Source organism: Globicephala melas, chromosome 3 (genome assembly GCF_963455315.2).
Source record: "Globicephala melas chromosome 3, mGloMel1.2, whole genome shotgun sequence".
NCBI lineage: Eukaryota > Metazoa > Chordata > Mammalia > Artiodactyla > Delphinidae > Globicephala > Globicephala melas.
In genome coordinates this window covers 12,080,524-12,095,328 of record NC_083316.1, presented here as the reverse complement: position 1 = coordinate 12,095,328, position 14,805 = coordinate 12,080,524, and the positions used below count along the sequence as shown (strand labels likewise).

At 48.5% G+C, this 14,805-nt stretch overlaps 1 protein-coding gene across 10 annotated transcripts in view; it reads right to left on the bottom strand.

Annotated features, from left to right (window-relative positions):
- The window catches only part of TRIO (trio Rho guanine nucleotide exchange factor), a 371,525-nt gene that overhangs the window by 33,936 nt on the left and 322,784 nt on the right, over positions 1 to 14,805 (bottom strand). For 9 of the 10 annotated variants that reach the window (XM_030856581.2, XM_060295665.1, XM_030856580.2 and 6 more), the window contains 3 exons: positions 6,378 to 6,670; positions 4,825 to 4,995; positions 2,182 to 2,277 (listed from right to left, as the gene is read on the bottom strand). In XM_030856581.2, coding sequence (XP_030712441.2) covers positions 2,182 to 2,277; positions 4,825 to 4,995; positions 6,378 to 6,670 — 560 coding nt within the window. Of the gene's footprint in view, positions 1 to 2,181; positions 2,278 to 2,307; positions 3,309 to 4,824; positions 4,996 to 6,377; positions 6,671 to 14,805 lie in introns of those variants that run through there. The other variant, XM_060295672.2, reaches the window with a different exon arrangement.

The window sequence follows — 14,805 nt, the reverse complement described above, 5'->3', positions numbered from 1 at the left end:
ATACTTGCAGAATAATGACGAGCAGGTTGACAAAGTGTTGTCTCACAACATTCCTTGGGAAAACTACTTAAATTACTAGACAAAAATGATTTTAATGATCATATAACTGATGTGTATAAACGGCTGTTTTGAAGATGTTTAAGAATGCTTGAAAACTCATTAGATATAATTTAAGCATCTTTTTAGACCATTAATCAACTTGTCTCTCAAAAAGATAGCCAGGATGTGGTTTAGCTCAGTTCCTACTGACATGATCCCAAATTTTTGACCAGTGGAGTCAAGTTCTTGACTTATTTACCAAGTCCTAGCAGCCCTCCTGCCTAATGTCTTGTCTAAGCTCGAAGCCCACTGCGTCCTTCTCAGATCACAGCACAGAACACCAAGCAGGGAGAATTCCAGCTACGGCAGGGCACTACCTGTCAGTCTGAATTTTGGATACAATTCCCCATTTGACCTAGTCAACCAGCCTCATTAGAAGCTGCTTAGGGGTGGGTGGGAGAAGAAACTGGAGGTATATACATGGTACCTAGTTAATACTGGCTTTGGAAGATAAATTCCTAACCTTAAAGAAGTACAGTTAACTCTTGAACAATGCAGGGGTTGGGATGCTGACTCTCTGTACACGTGGTTCCTCGGTATCTGTGGTTCTGATTCTGTGGATTCAATCCAGGCAGACTGTGTTGTACTAGAGTATTCACTATTGAAAAAAATCTGCATGTAAGTGAACCCACGAAATTCAAACCCACGTTGTTTAAGGATCAACTGTATACCCTTTGATCTAGCAATTCCAGTGCTGGAAATTTACCCTACGTGTTTAATCACACATATAAATGAACAATGGATGTTTATGTTTATAATAGTGAAAAGTGAAAACAATTGATATATATTATTATGAATTTATTTAAATAAATTATAGTAGATTTCTATCTCTGCCCCTTAGCAGCTGGTCAACTTTTTAAGCATTCTGTGTGCCTCAGTTTTCTCATCTGTAAAATGAGAATATGATAGTACATGCCTACCTCGTAGGGCTGCTGTGGGGAGTATATACAAAGAAACTGTCTGGAGGGAAACACATCAAACTCTTATGGAGAATGGAATGTGGGAGAGGCCGAGGGCTTTTACTTTAGGAGGTGTGACTTTTAAAAGATGTTGTAGGGTAGCAGGATATACTAGTCTAAAATGTTGTTACCATTACTGGGTTTTCTATTTCACAGGAAAACTAAAGAAACACAGAAGTTTATTGATTTGAATTAGTTAGAAACAATGCAAACCTGTCTAACTTCAATAAATCAACATTTGATTTGGGGCTTTTATTAAATGAATCCATGTTGACCAAGTGGCAACAGAGAGGTCACAAAAAGAATAAAGCCCTTATACAGCAATGCAAACCCTTCTCTCTCATACACTGCAAACCCAAGTGAAAGATCTCAGAGACAGAGAGAGAGACTCCCAGTGGTGCCTGGGAGTCCAATGACCCTGTGCACAGCTTCGGACAAGACTGGAGTTGACCACACTGGCTATGACGGTGCCAGCACCGCAGACAATGTGGGTGCAGGAAAGGACTGACCTTGGCTCCTGGGAGGTCCCTCTAAGCCTGTGGAATGTCCTGCCTGATGAAGTCTCTGTTTACCTGGGGTTTGGGGGCTAAGACAGACAGTCTATGCTAACAGTGTGACTTTGGGTGAGGGCTTTGGTCCACGTCCTATCTTAATCCCTGGAGAGGCAGGGGACAAGGGTGAGCCATGTGAGCTCACCCTCGTGTATGTGACTGAGCCCAAATAAAAACTCTGAACACCAAGGCTCGGCGGGGCGGGGGGTGTCCCGGCTGGTGACACCCTGCACATATCATCACACACTGTGCGAGGTGGGGAGAGTCAGTGTTGTGCACATGACTCCACTGGGAGAGGACAATGGCAGCTTGAACCGGACCCTCCTGGACCTGCTCCTGCACCCCTTCCCTGGCTGATCTTCACCTGTGTCTTTTCACAGCAATGAACCGCATCTGCGGCTTCTCTAAGTTCTGTAAGTCCTTCAAGCCAATTACTGAACCTGAGGGTGGGCCTGGGCTTCCCGAACTCTGTCCTGCAGACCAGAGCCACACCCGGACGAGGGCCCGCCCACCTACAAGTAGCACCCTGGAGCAGCTTCCAGACCTCAGCCTGAGTCTCTGGGGAGCCTTACCATCTTGCTTTTCACGAGTTCCTCGATCGCACTGACAAGCTCGGCTGCGCTCGGCGTTTCGGAGCTGGTGGGGCGGACTAATAACCGAGAAGAGGCCTATGGAGGAAGTTGAGAAAAAGAGAGGGGGAGGGAAATGCCTCGTGTTAGTCACTGGGCAGACAGAATTCTCCTGCAAGCTCAATCTCCTTTCAAAAGTAATTCCAGACAAAAAGACCACAAGTTTGTCTTTGTTTGCATTTATTTCAAGTCATCTTTTAAAATTTACAATATTCTGACATGAAATACTAAATAAGACCTGTCTGGGATACATGTGGAAAGCAGACAAAGTCTGTTTCTAATCAGCAGTCATGTACCATCAGAATGTTTTTCAAAGAGGTGACTGGGCACGGGAAAATTCTAACTTTTGCAACTGCTGGCTAGGCTACTGGCTAAGGAGGAAAAGGCAGAGAATCTGATCAACGGAAGAGTGAAAGGCTTAAGGGCTAATGAGTGAACCCTTTAAAAAATCGGGAAACAAAACTGGATACTAAAAATGGCTTTACTTTGTGGATGGGGTTAAAAGAAAGAAACAAGAAAAGGAAAGGAACCGGGAGTACTGGCCAGACAGGGAAGAGGGGGACAAGCTCACCATTTTCTGTGCCATCCACTTCCCCAGTGATTAGTGCAGAGGACAGGAGATCTGTGGCCTCACAAGCTATCAGATGCCATTTACGGCTAGAGTCGGGGTGTACAGGGGTGGACAGGTAAGGAATCTGGGGGAGGGGCTACTGAGTTCGAGTTTCAGTAATTAGCAAACACGCTGTGTTTGCAGATTACTTGCACCGTTAATTTACTGGAAACTAGAAGAGGGGTGTAATATGAACCTTGCTTCATATTAAGGACAGCAGAGATGCATGTGACACACGGCTAGCTGTCCTAACGATGCATGTCTCACAGCAGACAGATACGGATTTATACGTTTACAACGAGGCTGTTACAATGCGGATCCAGATATGCACTTGGCAAAACAAATGTTGGCTTGGTCTAATGAAATCTGGAAGATGAGGTGAAGAAAACAAGGAAAAAATTCAAATGGAGAGGTAAGGAAACTGAGCCAAAACAGACACGGAACACAAATCAACATAATGCTGCAGTGAAAGTTTACGAAAAGAGAAAACAGAACAAAACAAAACATTAGTCACAAGATAATATACTCTCCGGGAACATCACTATAGACTTTTGTAAAGGAAGAATTTCTGTGGCTAATACCCAAAGAGGTAACACGATAACCAATAAGTGATTTTGGCAAACAGAAGAATATAGTGCAATCCACTCTTTCAATGGAGAAAAAGACCCTCTTATTCGGTGAATACGTCAACCAGGCCTGGCACCTCACTTTCAGCTAACCATCCATATTTACACAATTCCAGTTTTCTGCTTTTAAAGAGCTATGGCTTAGAACGCTACAAAATAACCCAGGAGCTGTCAGAGCCTGGCTTCCTGGCGGGTCTGCTCTGGGCAGTGGGGCGCGAGCTTCTCTCCCATCTCAGGCCACCCTGCCCGCCACCCCTCCCCCCCATGGCACAGGGTCTGTACCTCAGATGCCCTCCAAAACCCAGACTCGAACCCAAGCTCCCTCCTTCTGCCAAGCCCACTGCGCCCCTGCTGTGCACTGAGGGGCCCGGAGCAGGAGGGAGAAGAGGAGTTCTACAGAGAAGGCGCCTCAGGTTAGGGCTAACGCGTGATCGGCCTTTGGCCTCACGGCCGTCGATCACTGAGCCAGGGCGACCCCGGGTCATCACGCACGGGCCCATCCAGCGAGTGACTGTGTTAGCACTGAGGGAAGTCAGGGAAGGAAAAAGGGGACGAAGGGGGAAAACTGACGAAAACATCTGTTTTATTCAGAAACCTTAGTTTCTGCCAAAAAAAAAGCACCAGTAATAACTCCATAGGATGGTTTTCAACACCTGCCAATTTGGAGAAGCAGGATGGGCCAGAAATTGAGAGGATGTATAAGCCACAGTTACCAGGTTTCCTTCTTGATAGTTTAGGGCTGTACAGAGTAATTTTAGATTATGTAAGAACTCAAAAAAACCCAGAAAACAAAAAATAAGATTTACTTGGCTTGAAGCCTCTGCATACATCCAAAGAGGAAATTCATGGTTTCGAACTGATTCCTGCACTTTGACAAACTCCGGTTTGACCCAGATGTTTGCCATGCTGGTAAAAGGAACTGGACAGCAATCCATCCCATCTGAAAACCACACCTGTGTGCAGACACCTAACAGAGAGAACCAGATGGGCTCGTGTGCGTTTAGGACGCAATCACGCAGGTGGCGTACGACTTCTCTGCCCTCTCAGGGACCCTGGTTAGTACAGTGAGAAAAATTAAAATGACTTGAAAAGTAGCAATTACGAAAGCATCCATTAAAAATGCACTGAACGTATTTATACAAGCACACGTGTACGAGAGACTGCGTGGGTTCCTACAGCTTAGTCTAAATGGCCTTTGCTATCTATATTTTTGGGGTGAAAGGCATCTTCCAGGTGCCTTTTCACAGCCCGGGTCGCTCTCTATGTCCTGCAAGGAGGCCGGGGCACAGCGGCAGGCAACCGCCAGGCCCTCTCCTGGCGAGGCTCGGTGTGGGCGTGGGCCCCCCTTACCTTGTCGTCCTGTGAATCCGGCTGCAGCAGGCTGTGCTGCTGGATGGCCATGGGCGGGGGCAGGGGCACGGCATCGGCCCCCTCCTCCCCTTCTTCCTCTCCGCAGCTCTGCATGCCCGAGGACGAGGATTTGGAGAGCGTGCCGCTGCTCAGGCCCTCGTTCCGGCCTCTCTGAAACCAGACCAACATTCGCCCATTGGAACCCGGCCCTGACTGTCCAATGTCAGTTCACAGAAACTGAGCCCTCAGGGGTTAACTGGAAAAGCACAGCCGGGATCGAAACTGAGAGCAGAAGTCAAGGCCAAGCTCCTTCCAACCCTGGCGGGAGCTTCCACTCCCTCCAGCAACCCAGCTCCCTCGCTTGCCAACTTGGACGAGGGAAGGGCCACTGACAGTGTCTTGGGAAGGAACTGCCAACGTTAACCGTTAGGCTCTGAACACATCTGATCTTCAAGAAGCCAATTTAAAAAGAAGGTTCAAAAATCGGAACCGTAACCCTTAGTTTCTCTAGTCTCATACTTCACTTTTTGTTACTTTGCTCAAATAAAACTCACTGACATCAGGAGGACATAGAGAAAAATACAATTCAAGGTGTACTTTAAGAATCTGAATTAAGTATCCCATTAATTTCCCCCCACTCTTACTTTTAGAAAAAAATTTCAGTTTTTCATTTCTATCACGGGGACACAGTATATAAAACAGAGAGATGAGGACGTAAATGAACCCTACGCTCCAGTGAAAACCCACAGCGAAAACACGCCCGGGCAAAAAGCAGCAGAAACCCCACATCTGCAAAATACATTGAACGATACAAATCCTGTCTTCTCTCTCTCTCTCTGCCTTTTTTTGAGCCTGTGAGGGAACTGGGGGATAGGGGTCCAAGTTAAAAACTCTGAGGGCCCCTCACTGACACCACACTGCTGAAGGTTCATCTTGGGGACCATAAAGGAATTCGGTTCCTTGCAGTATAATTTTAAGCTCCCACCTCCTCCAAAAAAGGGGAAATTAAAAGTAATTCCTGGCTGACCTACATACATTTATCTTCGATGACATGGGAATAATCCAGTGTTTACTGCTGGGTTAGCAAAGTGTATTAACTGTGTGCTTTCTACTCAGGACAAGACATAAGCATGAATATGTATGAGTACGGGGGCAGGGGTGGTGGTGGAGGTAACTGGAGGATGCAAACATCCCCTTAGTCCTTCCAAGTCTAAAACTGGTGCTTTCCTTGCAAAATGCCGCCCCCGTGGTTGAGTGCTAACCTCAGGGGCCACGTAAATCTTTTGCCTCCCGGGAGGCACCCCTGGCTTTGCCTGTGATGGAGGTGAGAGGGGGCTACGGTGGCTGGGCACCACATTCTCCTGAAGCAGGCGGGGTTGCCCACGGTCCTCTGATTTCTTGATCCGAGGCCACGCATGGGTCCCTGACTCTAGACGCTGCTAGGAGAACGGAGCGGGGCTCTGACCCTGGTCCTTTCCAGAACTTAGGGAAAACCACCAGACGGGTGTATTCGCTGTTCCCACGACCCGGAGGGAGATGCCGGAGGCCCTGACCTCTTCCACCGTCTCGTCCTGCGGGGTGGCCGCGCTGTCGTCCGAGTCCTTCTGCGAGCCGGCGTCGGCACTCTTGCGGACCTCCCTGCTCTTCTTGTGCTTGTGGGCCAGCTTCTTCACATGCCCGTCAGCCTTGCCGCTGCTCAGCCGCCGCACGGGGCTCGTCAGCCACTTGCGCAGCGTGTTGCCTGGGCGCTTGGGGCCCGGGGAGCTCTGCGCCCCCATCATGTGGGGCTGGAGGGAGGCCACAGAGGCAGGCGGGCTGGCATCGTTGCTGGAGACGGACAGCGAGTCTGCGGGGCAAGAGCGAGAAACAAACAAGTGTGACTGGCAGCCCCCAGAGTCCTGGTTGGTGCCGCTGTGCCGACGAGCAGCGTCACCACCCAGGTGCACACCAAGTTCAGGGGCTGCCGGGAGCGGTGTCTGGTGGCTCTGCCCTGGGGGGAATGTCCACATGCTCACCCATCAAATGGCTCCCCAACTTGAGCTTTGCTAGAGGTGATTTTTCTCCAGGTGTACTGCCCCCTCCAAAACCCCCCAAGTCACCAGTCCTGGAGACCAGCATCATTATCGCACAGGCTCAAAATGTCACTGTCACTTAAAATATCACAGACATTGGAGGACACACTGTTTGAATTATTTTCACCCATCTCCTTGACAGACAAGAACCAAGAAAGAATGGCTTAAAGAAGAATTTAAAGGAAGTTAAAAACTAATCCTGGTGGATAAATGTACAGTTTCACTCACTCCCATGAATAGAAGTACCACTCAATAAATAAACATGGGCTTCCCTGGTGGCGCAGTGGTTAAGAATCTGCCTGCCAATGCAGGGGACACGGGTTCGAGCCCTGGTCTGGGAAGATCCCACATGCCGTGGAGCAGCTAAGCCTGTGCACCACAACTACTGAGCCTGCGCTCTAGAGGCTACGAGCCACAACTACTGAGCCCACGAGCCACAACTACTGAGCCTGCACTCTAGAGCCCACGAGTCACAGCTACTGAAGTCTGTGTGCCTAGAGCCCACGCACTGCAACGAAGAGCAGCCCCTGCTCGCCGCAACTAAAGAAAACCCACGCGCAGCAACAGAGACCTAATGCAGCCAAAAATAAATAAATTAAAAAATAAAATGTTTTAAAAAATAAATAAATAAACACACACGAGTACAGGCACACCTTGGGGACGTCGTGGGTTTGGTTCCAGACCACTGCCATAAAACCAATAACGCAATAAAGTGAGTCATAGAGTTTTTGGTTTCCTAGGGCATATAAAAGTTACGTTTCCACTTACTATAGTCTATTCAGTGTCCGATAGCATTGTCTAAAAAAATGTACATACTTTAATTAAAAAATACTTTATCGTTAAAAAATGCTAACCATCATCTGAACCTTCAGCGAGCTGTAATCTTTTTGCTGGTGGAGGGTTTGAAAAATTGCACGACTCAACAAATGTGACACAGAGACAAAAGCAAGCAAACGCCATTGGAAAAATGGCTCCAACAGACTTGCTCGATGCAAAGCTGCCACAAACCTTCAATTAGTTAAAAATGCAGCATCTGTGAAGTACAGAAAAACAAAGTGCTATAAAACGAGGTATACTTGTATGTATGTATACGTGCGTGGGTGTATAAATTGGTATAGACGTGAGCTGGTCAGGCATTGTGACAAACGGCACCCTTCTAGAAAGTTCAGTGTGGAAGGGTAAAGCTGGCTGGATCACTGGGAAATCCAGCTCACGGCCCCTTGTTTCCCAGCCGTTCTCTGGAACTACACAGGCATCTGCAGCCTCTGCTCTCAGCCTCAGCAAAGTTACTTCACGTGTTGGAGAAAATACCAGTAACACTTAACAAAACAACAACACATTTTAAAAAGAAATGTGAGTAGGAGAAACCTTCCTCAAGTAACCAAAATGTTACTTGAAAATATATCCAAATGAATCTTCTCACTGGATTCGAAAAATTAAATATAGTCGACCCTGAGTTGTTAATTTTTCAGGAGAAAAAAGGAGATATAAACACACTTAGGTAACAGCTGACACTCAACAGATCTGTGGAATTACGTGAGACGTTACTTTACAAACAGAAGACCAGTGACCTGGGACACTTCTTGGCCCTGTCCCGAGCACTGGACTCTGAAGGACTCCTCCCACAGCAAAATGGAATAAACCGCTTCACTTTAGGAAATGGAAGGAGCGAGATCATTCACTATATGCTTGTTATTTTCTTAAATCTGGTTAAGTCTTGAAAATTAAAATTAACCTTTAAAAAGATGATGTTATTCAGCTGCCTGTATTAGCTGTATTTACCTCTGCGGCACTGGAGACCATTACCTGCTGCAGTTACAAAGCAAGGCAGTTAATTCCAGTCCTGTGATTACATGTACGACAGAGTTGACAGCAGTTTCCCGCTCACGCTCAGATGCCCGGGCGAGACAGCGGAGCGCCGTCTAACTGCTGCCCGTTCCCTCCTCAGCCGAGCCTTGCAGGGGAGCAGGGGAGAGGGTATAATCTTCCATAAACAGATGACGCGTTTCAAGCTGGATCACTCATTCTTCAAAGTCTAGATTTTCTCAGAGGCAGACTCAGGCTCAATACAGCATCTCCCCCCTTCCTCGTGTATATGTGTGTGTGTGAGCATATATTTTTATTTTATTTCTTTTCACAGAAGAGTGACTAAAACGTCCCCACGTCAGCCTCGTTTTCCTCAGGTACCATCGGGAGGAGGCAGCAGAACGAAGCCATGAAGTTAACAGCACGCCTGCTGTAAGGAGCTTCCTGGGGACTTTCTCAGGTGCTGACTTAGGGTAAAGGGCAAACAAGGCAGGCACTGTCACTACCCTGGGCACTCCTGCTGCGGTGACAACAGGAAGGACAGAAGGAAGAGGAGGGGTTGCACAGTCCACGTGTAGATGATACTTTACTCAGCTAAAGTGTTTCTAAGTACCCACTATCAATGTTAGCAAGGCAATGTGCTGGCCACAGCAGGGGATGTACTTCATAGGCGTTTACTGTGCCTTTGCTGTGCTGGGATGCAGAGCCAAGCCCTGTACTTGCCACTGGACAGAGATGGCAAAACCTACATCCTCCTTTACCCCGGGGACCCACCTGCAGGGCTTTCAGTGATCACATAACCATCATTCAGGCAGAACTGTGACACTTCATGCTGTAAGCAAGTACAAACTCTCGTAGAGGTTGAGAAGAAGGGGAATCAGGTGGAGGGATCACGGAGGCCTTCCTAAAGGAGGTGACGCTGAAGCTGGCCTTTGAAGGAGCTGGGCCTGAACAACCCATCAGGAGGAGCTCACAAGGACGTAAGCTCCAGGAGGGCGGGGGCCTCGTCTGACGTGTCTCCGAAGGTGTGCCCGGGGCCTGGCGCGGTGCCTGGCGTACAGCAGACACCTGGGAAGTACTGACTGGAAACAGCAGAAATCCCAGCCCAGAGAAACAGAGCAAGCTGACCCGCGGCCCTGTTCTCGGGACGGGCGTTGCTTCGAGGAATATTCACTCAGCCGCAACCACACGAGACAGAGAACCACGAAGGTGGCGCCCGGCTGGAGGGGGGGGTGGGCGCGTCCCCGACAGGTGACGAGCGTCCGTGATGGAGCTCCGTGGTAGGAAAACGACAGAGGCAGACTCGCTTTCATAAAACCGAATCAACTGCAGGCCTCAACGTCGCCAGCAGAACCCTCACACGTCCCAAGTGACGGGGACACCGCCTAAGCCAACAAACGAACCTTCCACGTGTCTGGGTGCCTAAAAGCAAGCATCTGGGGGGACGCAGCACGGGAGCAACGCGGCCCATAATATGAACCTTCAGTGAAGAGGCCGCCCACCGGGAGACCTGGCACAGTCTCTGTGTCCCCCAAACGTGCGGGGTTACGGAGAAGTGAGAGCTCTGGGCCGGGTGGGCAGCTGAGGGCCGTCGCCCCGACACGCAGACCTCGCCCCCGGGCAGCAGCCCCAGCGGGCTTGGGCGGCACGAGGCGATGAACTGCAGTCCATCACCAAGGCCTCATGGGACCCGGCTGGCTTTGCAAGTGTGATTCTCAGGGCATCCCTGCCTTGCTTAGGAAAGGAGATGGTGGTTCACCAAATGGTTCAGAAAGAAAAAGAGATTAGAGACGACACTGCCAAGCTTCTCTCTGGGTGCTCAGCTGCGTAAGAGTTGGTTCTCTGCACTTTGAGAAGTAGGTTCAAAAGAGATTTTTTCCCTCAGTTGGCAGGTTGAGCATTACCAACGTGGCCGTGGCCTGACCAGTCCAGCCTAGACCCAGGAGGGAGGCAAAGCTGTCCAAGGTCAGAGCTCACCAGGGCTTTAGGGAATAGCGGTTCTCTTCTTGAGCTACTATTTATCGTCACTTAAGTGACATTATTTCACTTTACTGGAATATTCATGACTTAGAAATATGCTAGCAGCAATTACAAACTAAGAAGAAAATTTCGTCGTTTCTTAAATTTTACCTTGAAAATCTATTTCGTTTCAGAAGTCTGAAAATGTAGAGGGAAAATGTCTTCCCCTGTCTCTAAGATTAACAGATATTTCGTGCTGTGCAGATCTGATGCATTAGTCACAATCCGGGGGATTAGCAATGAAAAAATGACCACAAACTGAAGCAAACAGATACGTTCCTTCTCTCGCCAGTTTGTTTTTAACAATAATACTTAATTCTTCATGCTGTTTGACACTTTCCAAAAAAAATCTTATTTTTTTCTTTTCAACATAGAAACTCATTTTGCCCAAATCAATGGATTTTAACAGTCCATTTACATGCTCTGTGACATAATGCATAAATCAGATTTTAAAACACTTAAAAATTACTTAAGTCAATTATCAATAGAATGAAATAAAGGACCTGCTATTATTTTTTGTTATCTTAAGAACAGACTTTGACCACTAGACCCACTGCTCTGATGCAAAATTTAAATTCAACAACGGGTCCTAATGACATGTAGTAGAATTAAGGTCTCCAGTGTTACCGGAGTTATCGTGACTCACACGATAAACGAGTTCGGTGGTCTCCTTGGGAAGATCCTAAATTACTGGTCTGCACACAGGTGCCTCACGCAGCTGAGCTCCCGGCGGCTCTGCCCCGCTGCGTCTGAAGGGTCACGATTGGGCACAGACGCTGCTGGGAAGGCCCCCTTCCTCCCTCTGAGACCCCTCCTCTCTGTTCAGGTGGATTGTGGGCGGCTCAGGCCAATGACAAGAGTAATCCTAGGGCGGAGGCCCACGGCCAGGCTCTCTTTCATGACTGCAGTTGCAGCTGGGTAACTGTCAGGACAGGAAGCCACCGTGACCTAGACTCCAGGCTACACGTGGGCGGGCGCTGGGTCTGGTTTGTTTACAGCTACGTGCTCAGCTGGCACATCCTTGGAGCTTAGTAAGTTTATGGTGAATATATAACGAATGGGTCAGGACTTCCCTGGCGGTCCAGTGGCTAAGACTCTGAGCTTCCACTGCAGAGGCCCAGGTTCGACCTCTGCTTGGGGAACTAAGATCCTTCATGCAGCAAAAAAAACCCAAAAACCAACAACCGAACGGGTGAGTCAGTGAATTGACTGCCAGCTACAGGCTGTTTTCCAGCCTGAGCTCACGAGCCTGATAACGTACGTTGACCCCGTGAACAGTGACATCCTGACTTGGTGCTATACCCCACCAGTTTGGAGACGAGCTACAGGTCACATCTAATTTTCGTCCAGCTTGTGAGTCTGAACTATGTACGTACAAGATGGTAACTCAGAGTAGATGAGAGCTGTCCCTGTACCGGCCTGCCCTATGTGATGCCTTCTTGCAGGCGAGAGCCAGGCCCAGGAGCCCTTGGTGAGTGTGGGGAGCACGTGAACACCCCCCAGCACGTGCGGTGTGGGCAAGGTGGCAAAAAGAGGGGTCGGGACTGAACTCACCTGAGAAAGACGATGGAAAACTCATTTGTCACTCAAGGCAACTGTACTGTCCCTGTTCCCATCTTCAGTTCCCATCTCTTGCCTTCCCCTCAACTCCTACTTTCTTGGAAGACAAAAAAGACTTAACACTCAGTACATTCAGTACTGCTGCCTTTCCACCCTGTCACCGCCGTCCGCATCTATGAGGATGCCGGCACTCACAACACGCCTCGTTGGGATGTGCCTGTCTCTTCCCAGCCTGGGGAAGCTCCACTGATGCAAGGTCCAGGTGGGAGATCAGCTGAGGACGTCGGAAGGACTCTGGACTTGTCACAGGGTCTGAGTTTGAGACTGGCTCTTCCACTCCACGGCCCTGACCCAGGCCAACATCCTGGCACCTGAATTCCCTCATCTCCCAGGGCTACGGTAGGATTACATGAAGGAGCGAGAAGGAATGAGCTTTGCAAATTGTAAACTGCTATTTGCAAACATAAGATGGTTGAGGCAAGCTTCTCCCGGACTCCCTGGTAGCACAGAACTTGCTACATGGCATGCATGCAAAACTGTGAGTACCCAGACAATGGCGATTTGGATTAATGATTTTCCAATCATAGGCCTAGCGTGGTAAACAGCTACATACTCAAAGTCATTTTTGATGTATGAACGATGAGTGAGGCAACTTAGATGAATTACTTCATTCTGTTTCCATTTAAAAAAATAACTTGTCCCTTATTAAGAGGACAGGGTAAACTGTAGCATAAAGATACTGTCAGCACGTCCCACTCATTTCAAAAGACGCTCATGTGTGTATAAGAGAAAGCCAGTTGTGAGCTGCCTGAAGCCCTAAGAGGGGAAATCAAAGTTTCTCTTATTTTGAAGGGAAAACAACCCCACAAAGATGGTTCTCTGCTGAAGTCAGAGTTCACCCAAAGTCCATGCTAGATTTCTTCTTAAAATTAAGAAAAAAACTTAAAAAAAAAGGAGGGGGAAGCGGGAGCCCTGCCCCTCTGGCCGCCACAGGAGAGTTCCACCATGGGAACACACACAGCCCCAAACTGCTGGGAGAAGGGAAACCGCCCTCTAGTCCCCGTCTCGACAGTTGAGACATCTGTGATTAATAAAGCCTTTTTTTTTTTTCTAATGTAAGAAAAAAAGGAAAAGGGACCATATCCTGCTAGCTGCAGACTGAGAAAAGGATCACGTTTCATTTTAACCCTCTCCTTGTTTTCACGATGGTAAGAAGGCGTGAAGATGTTCCTAAGTGTCCCAGAGCACAGACCGGATTGCCGAGGGTGCTGTCCCTGAATTCAAAAGGCCAGCCCCTGAGTTTGAACACGCTTCACCAACACGCCCTCTTGCTTGCCTTCATTTCAGCCCTAGCAGCACAGGGGCTCCAGGAGGACAGAGATCGCTGCTGCTTTGTTCAGACTGTATCTCTAGAGTATAAGGTTTGCCTTTCCCTTCAAGCGAGCGCCTCACAGATTAATGGTCACTCAAAGCAATGGGGCAGCGGTTCCACACTCTCCCTGGCAGGTACTGGGCGTGGGTATCTGACAAGTCGTCCAGTTTCCTAACGGTGAAATGACTGCGATTCTTTACCAGGCTGCTGCGGGGAAAAGGAACAAAAACGCCTTTGTCAACATATAGCCTAACACAAACACGAGGCAGTACTCACATTTTTACACAGAAAAGGGAAACTGCGAAAGACAAGCAATAAAACAGGATGCAGTGGGGTGGTGAGATGTGTAAGGGTCCATCTGAAAGACAGGCACCCTGGGCTGAGAGGAGGAAGAAAGAGCAGTTGGAGAGCAAAGCCGGATCTCTCTGCCGGCTGGTGCTGCCGTCTTCGCTGTGTCACCGAGCGTCTGCTGTGACAGGCACCCTGCGCTCTGCAGCACCGGCCAAACGTGCACACGTGGGACCAGCGCCAACGGCCTGTCACGTCTGAGGCACGACCACCACGCAGAGGCGGACACTCCACACTGGGACGCTTTCCAACAAACAGCTGACTCACATTTCAATGGCTCCTCCACGGAGGCTCCCAGAGCAATTTTAGCTGATTAGTTTTAAAGAAAGGTATTCCCATCTTTCTGTCCATTGTAGGTGTTCAAAAATATCTGTCAAATGAACCTTGCAGGGCTGTCTTGATGCGGACCCCAAACAGGGTAAGCTGAACTCAGAGCCTGGCACCCTCCCAAAGCAAAGTGCTAATTTACAGCTCTGGTTGGAAGGACTTAAAGAATTGCTTATTTAGCCATTACTGCTATGGGCTAGAAAAAGATAATTCAAGGACACTTTAAGGCTGAAAACAATTCCACCAGACCATTTTAGAACAGACTGGAGGGTGTGATCAGGCATGCCTGGCCTCTGGCACTCTCTCAAACCACCGTCTTGTCATGAATTCAATGCAGCAAATCACCTTTTATTTAGGGAATTCTTCCACTGTACCAGGAAGGTTGTAATGGACACGTGGAAGTCGGGTCTCCAGATTACTTATAAATCAAAGAGAGAGTAAGTTGTTAGCTTATGATTGCTGACTGGGTTGGTTAAC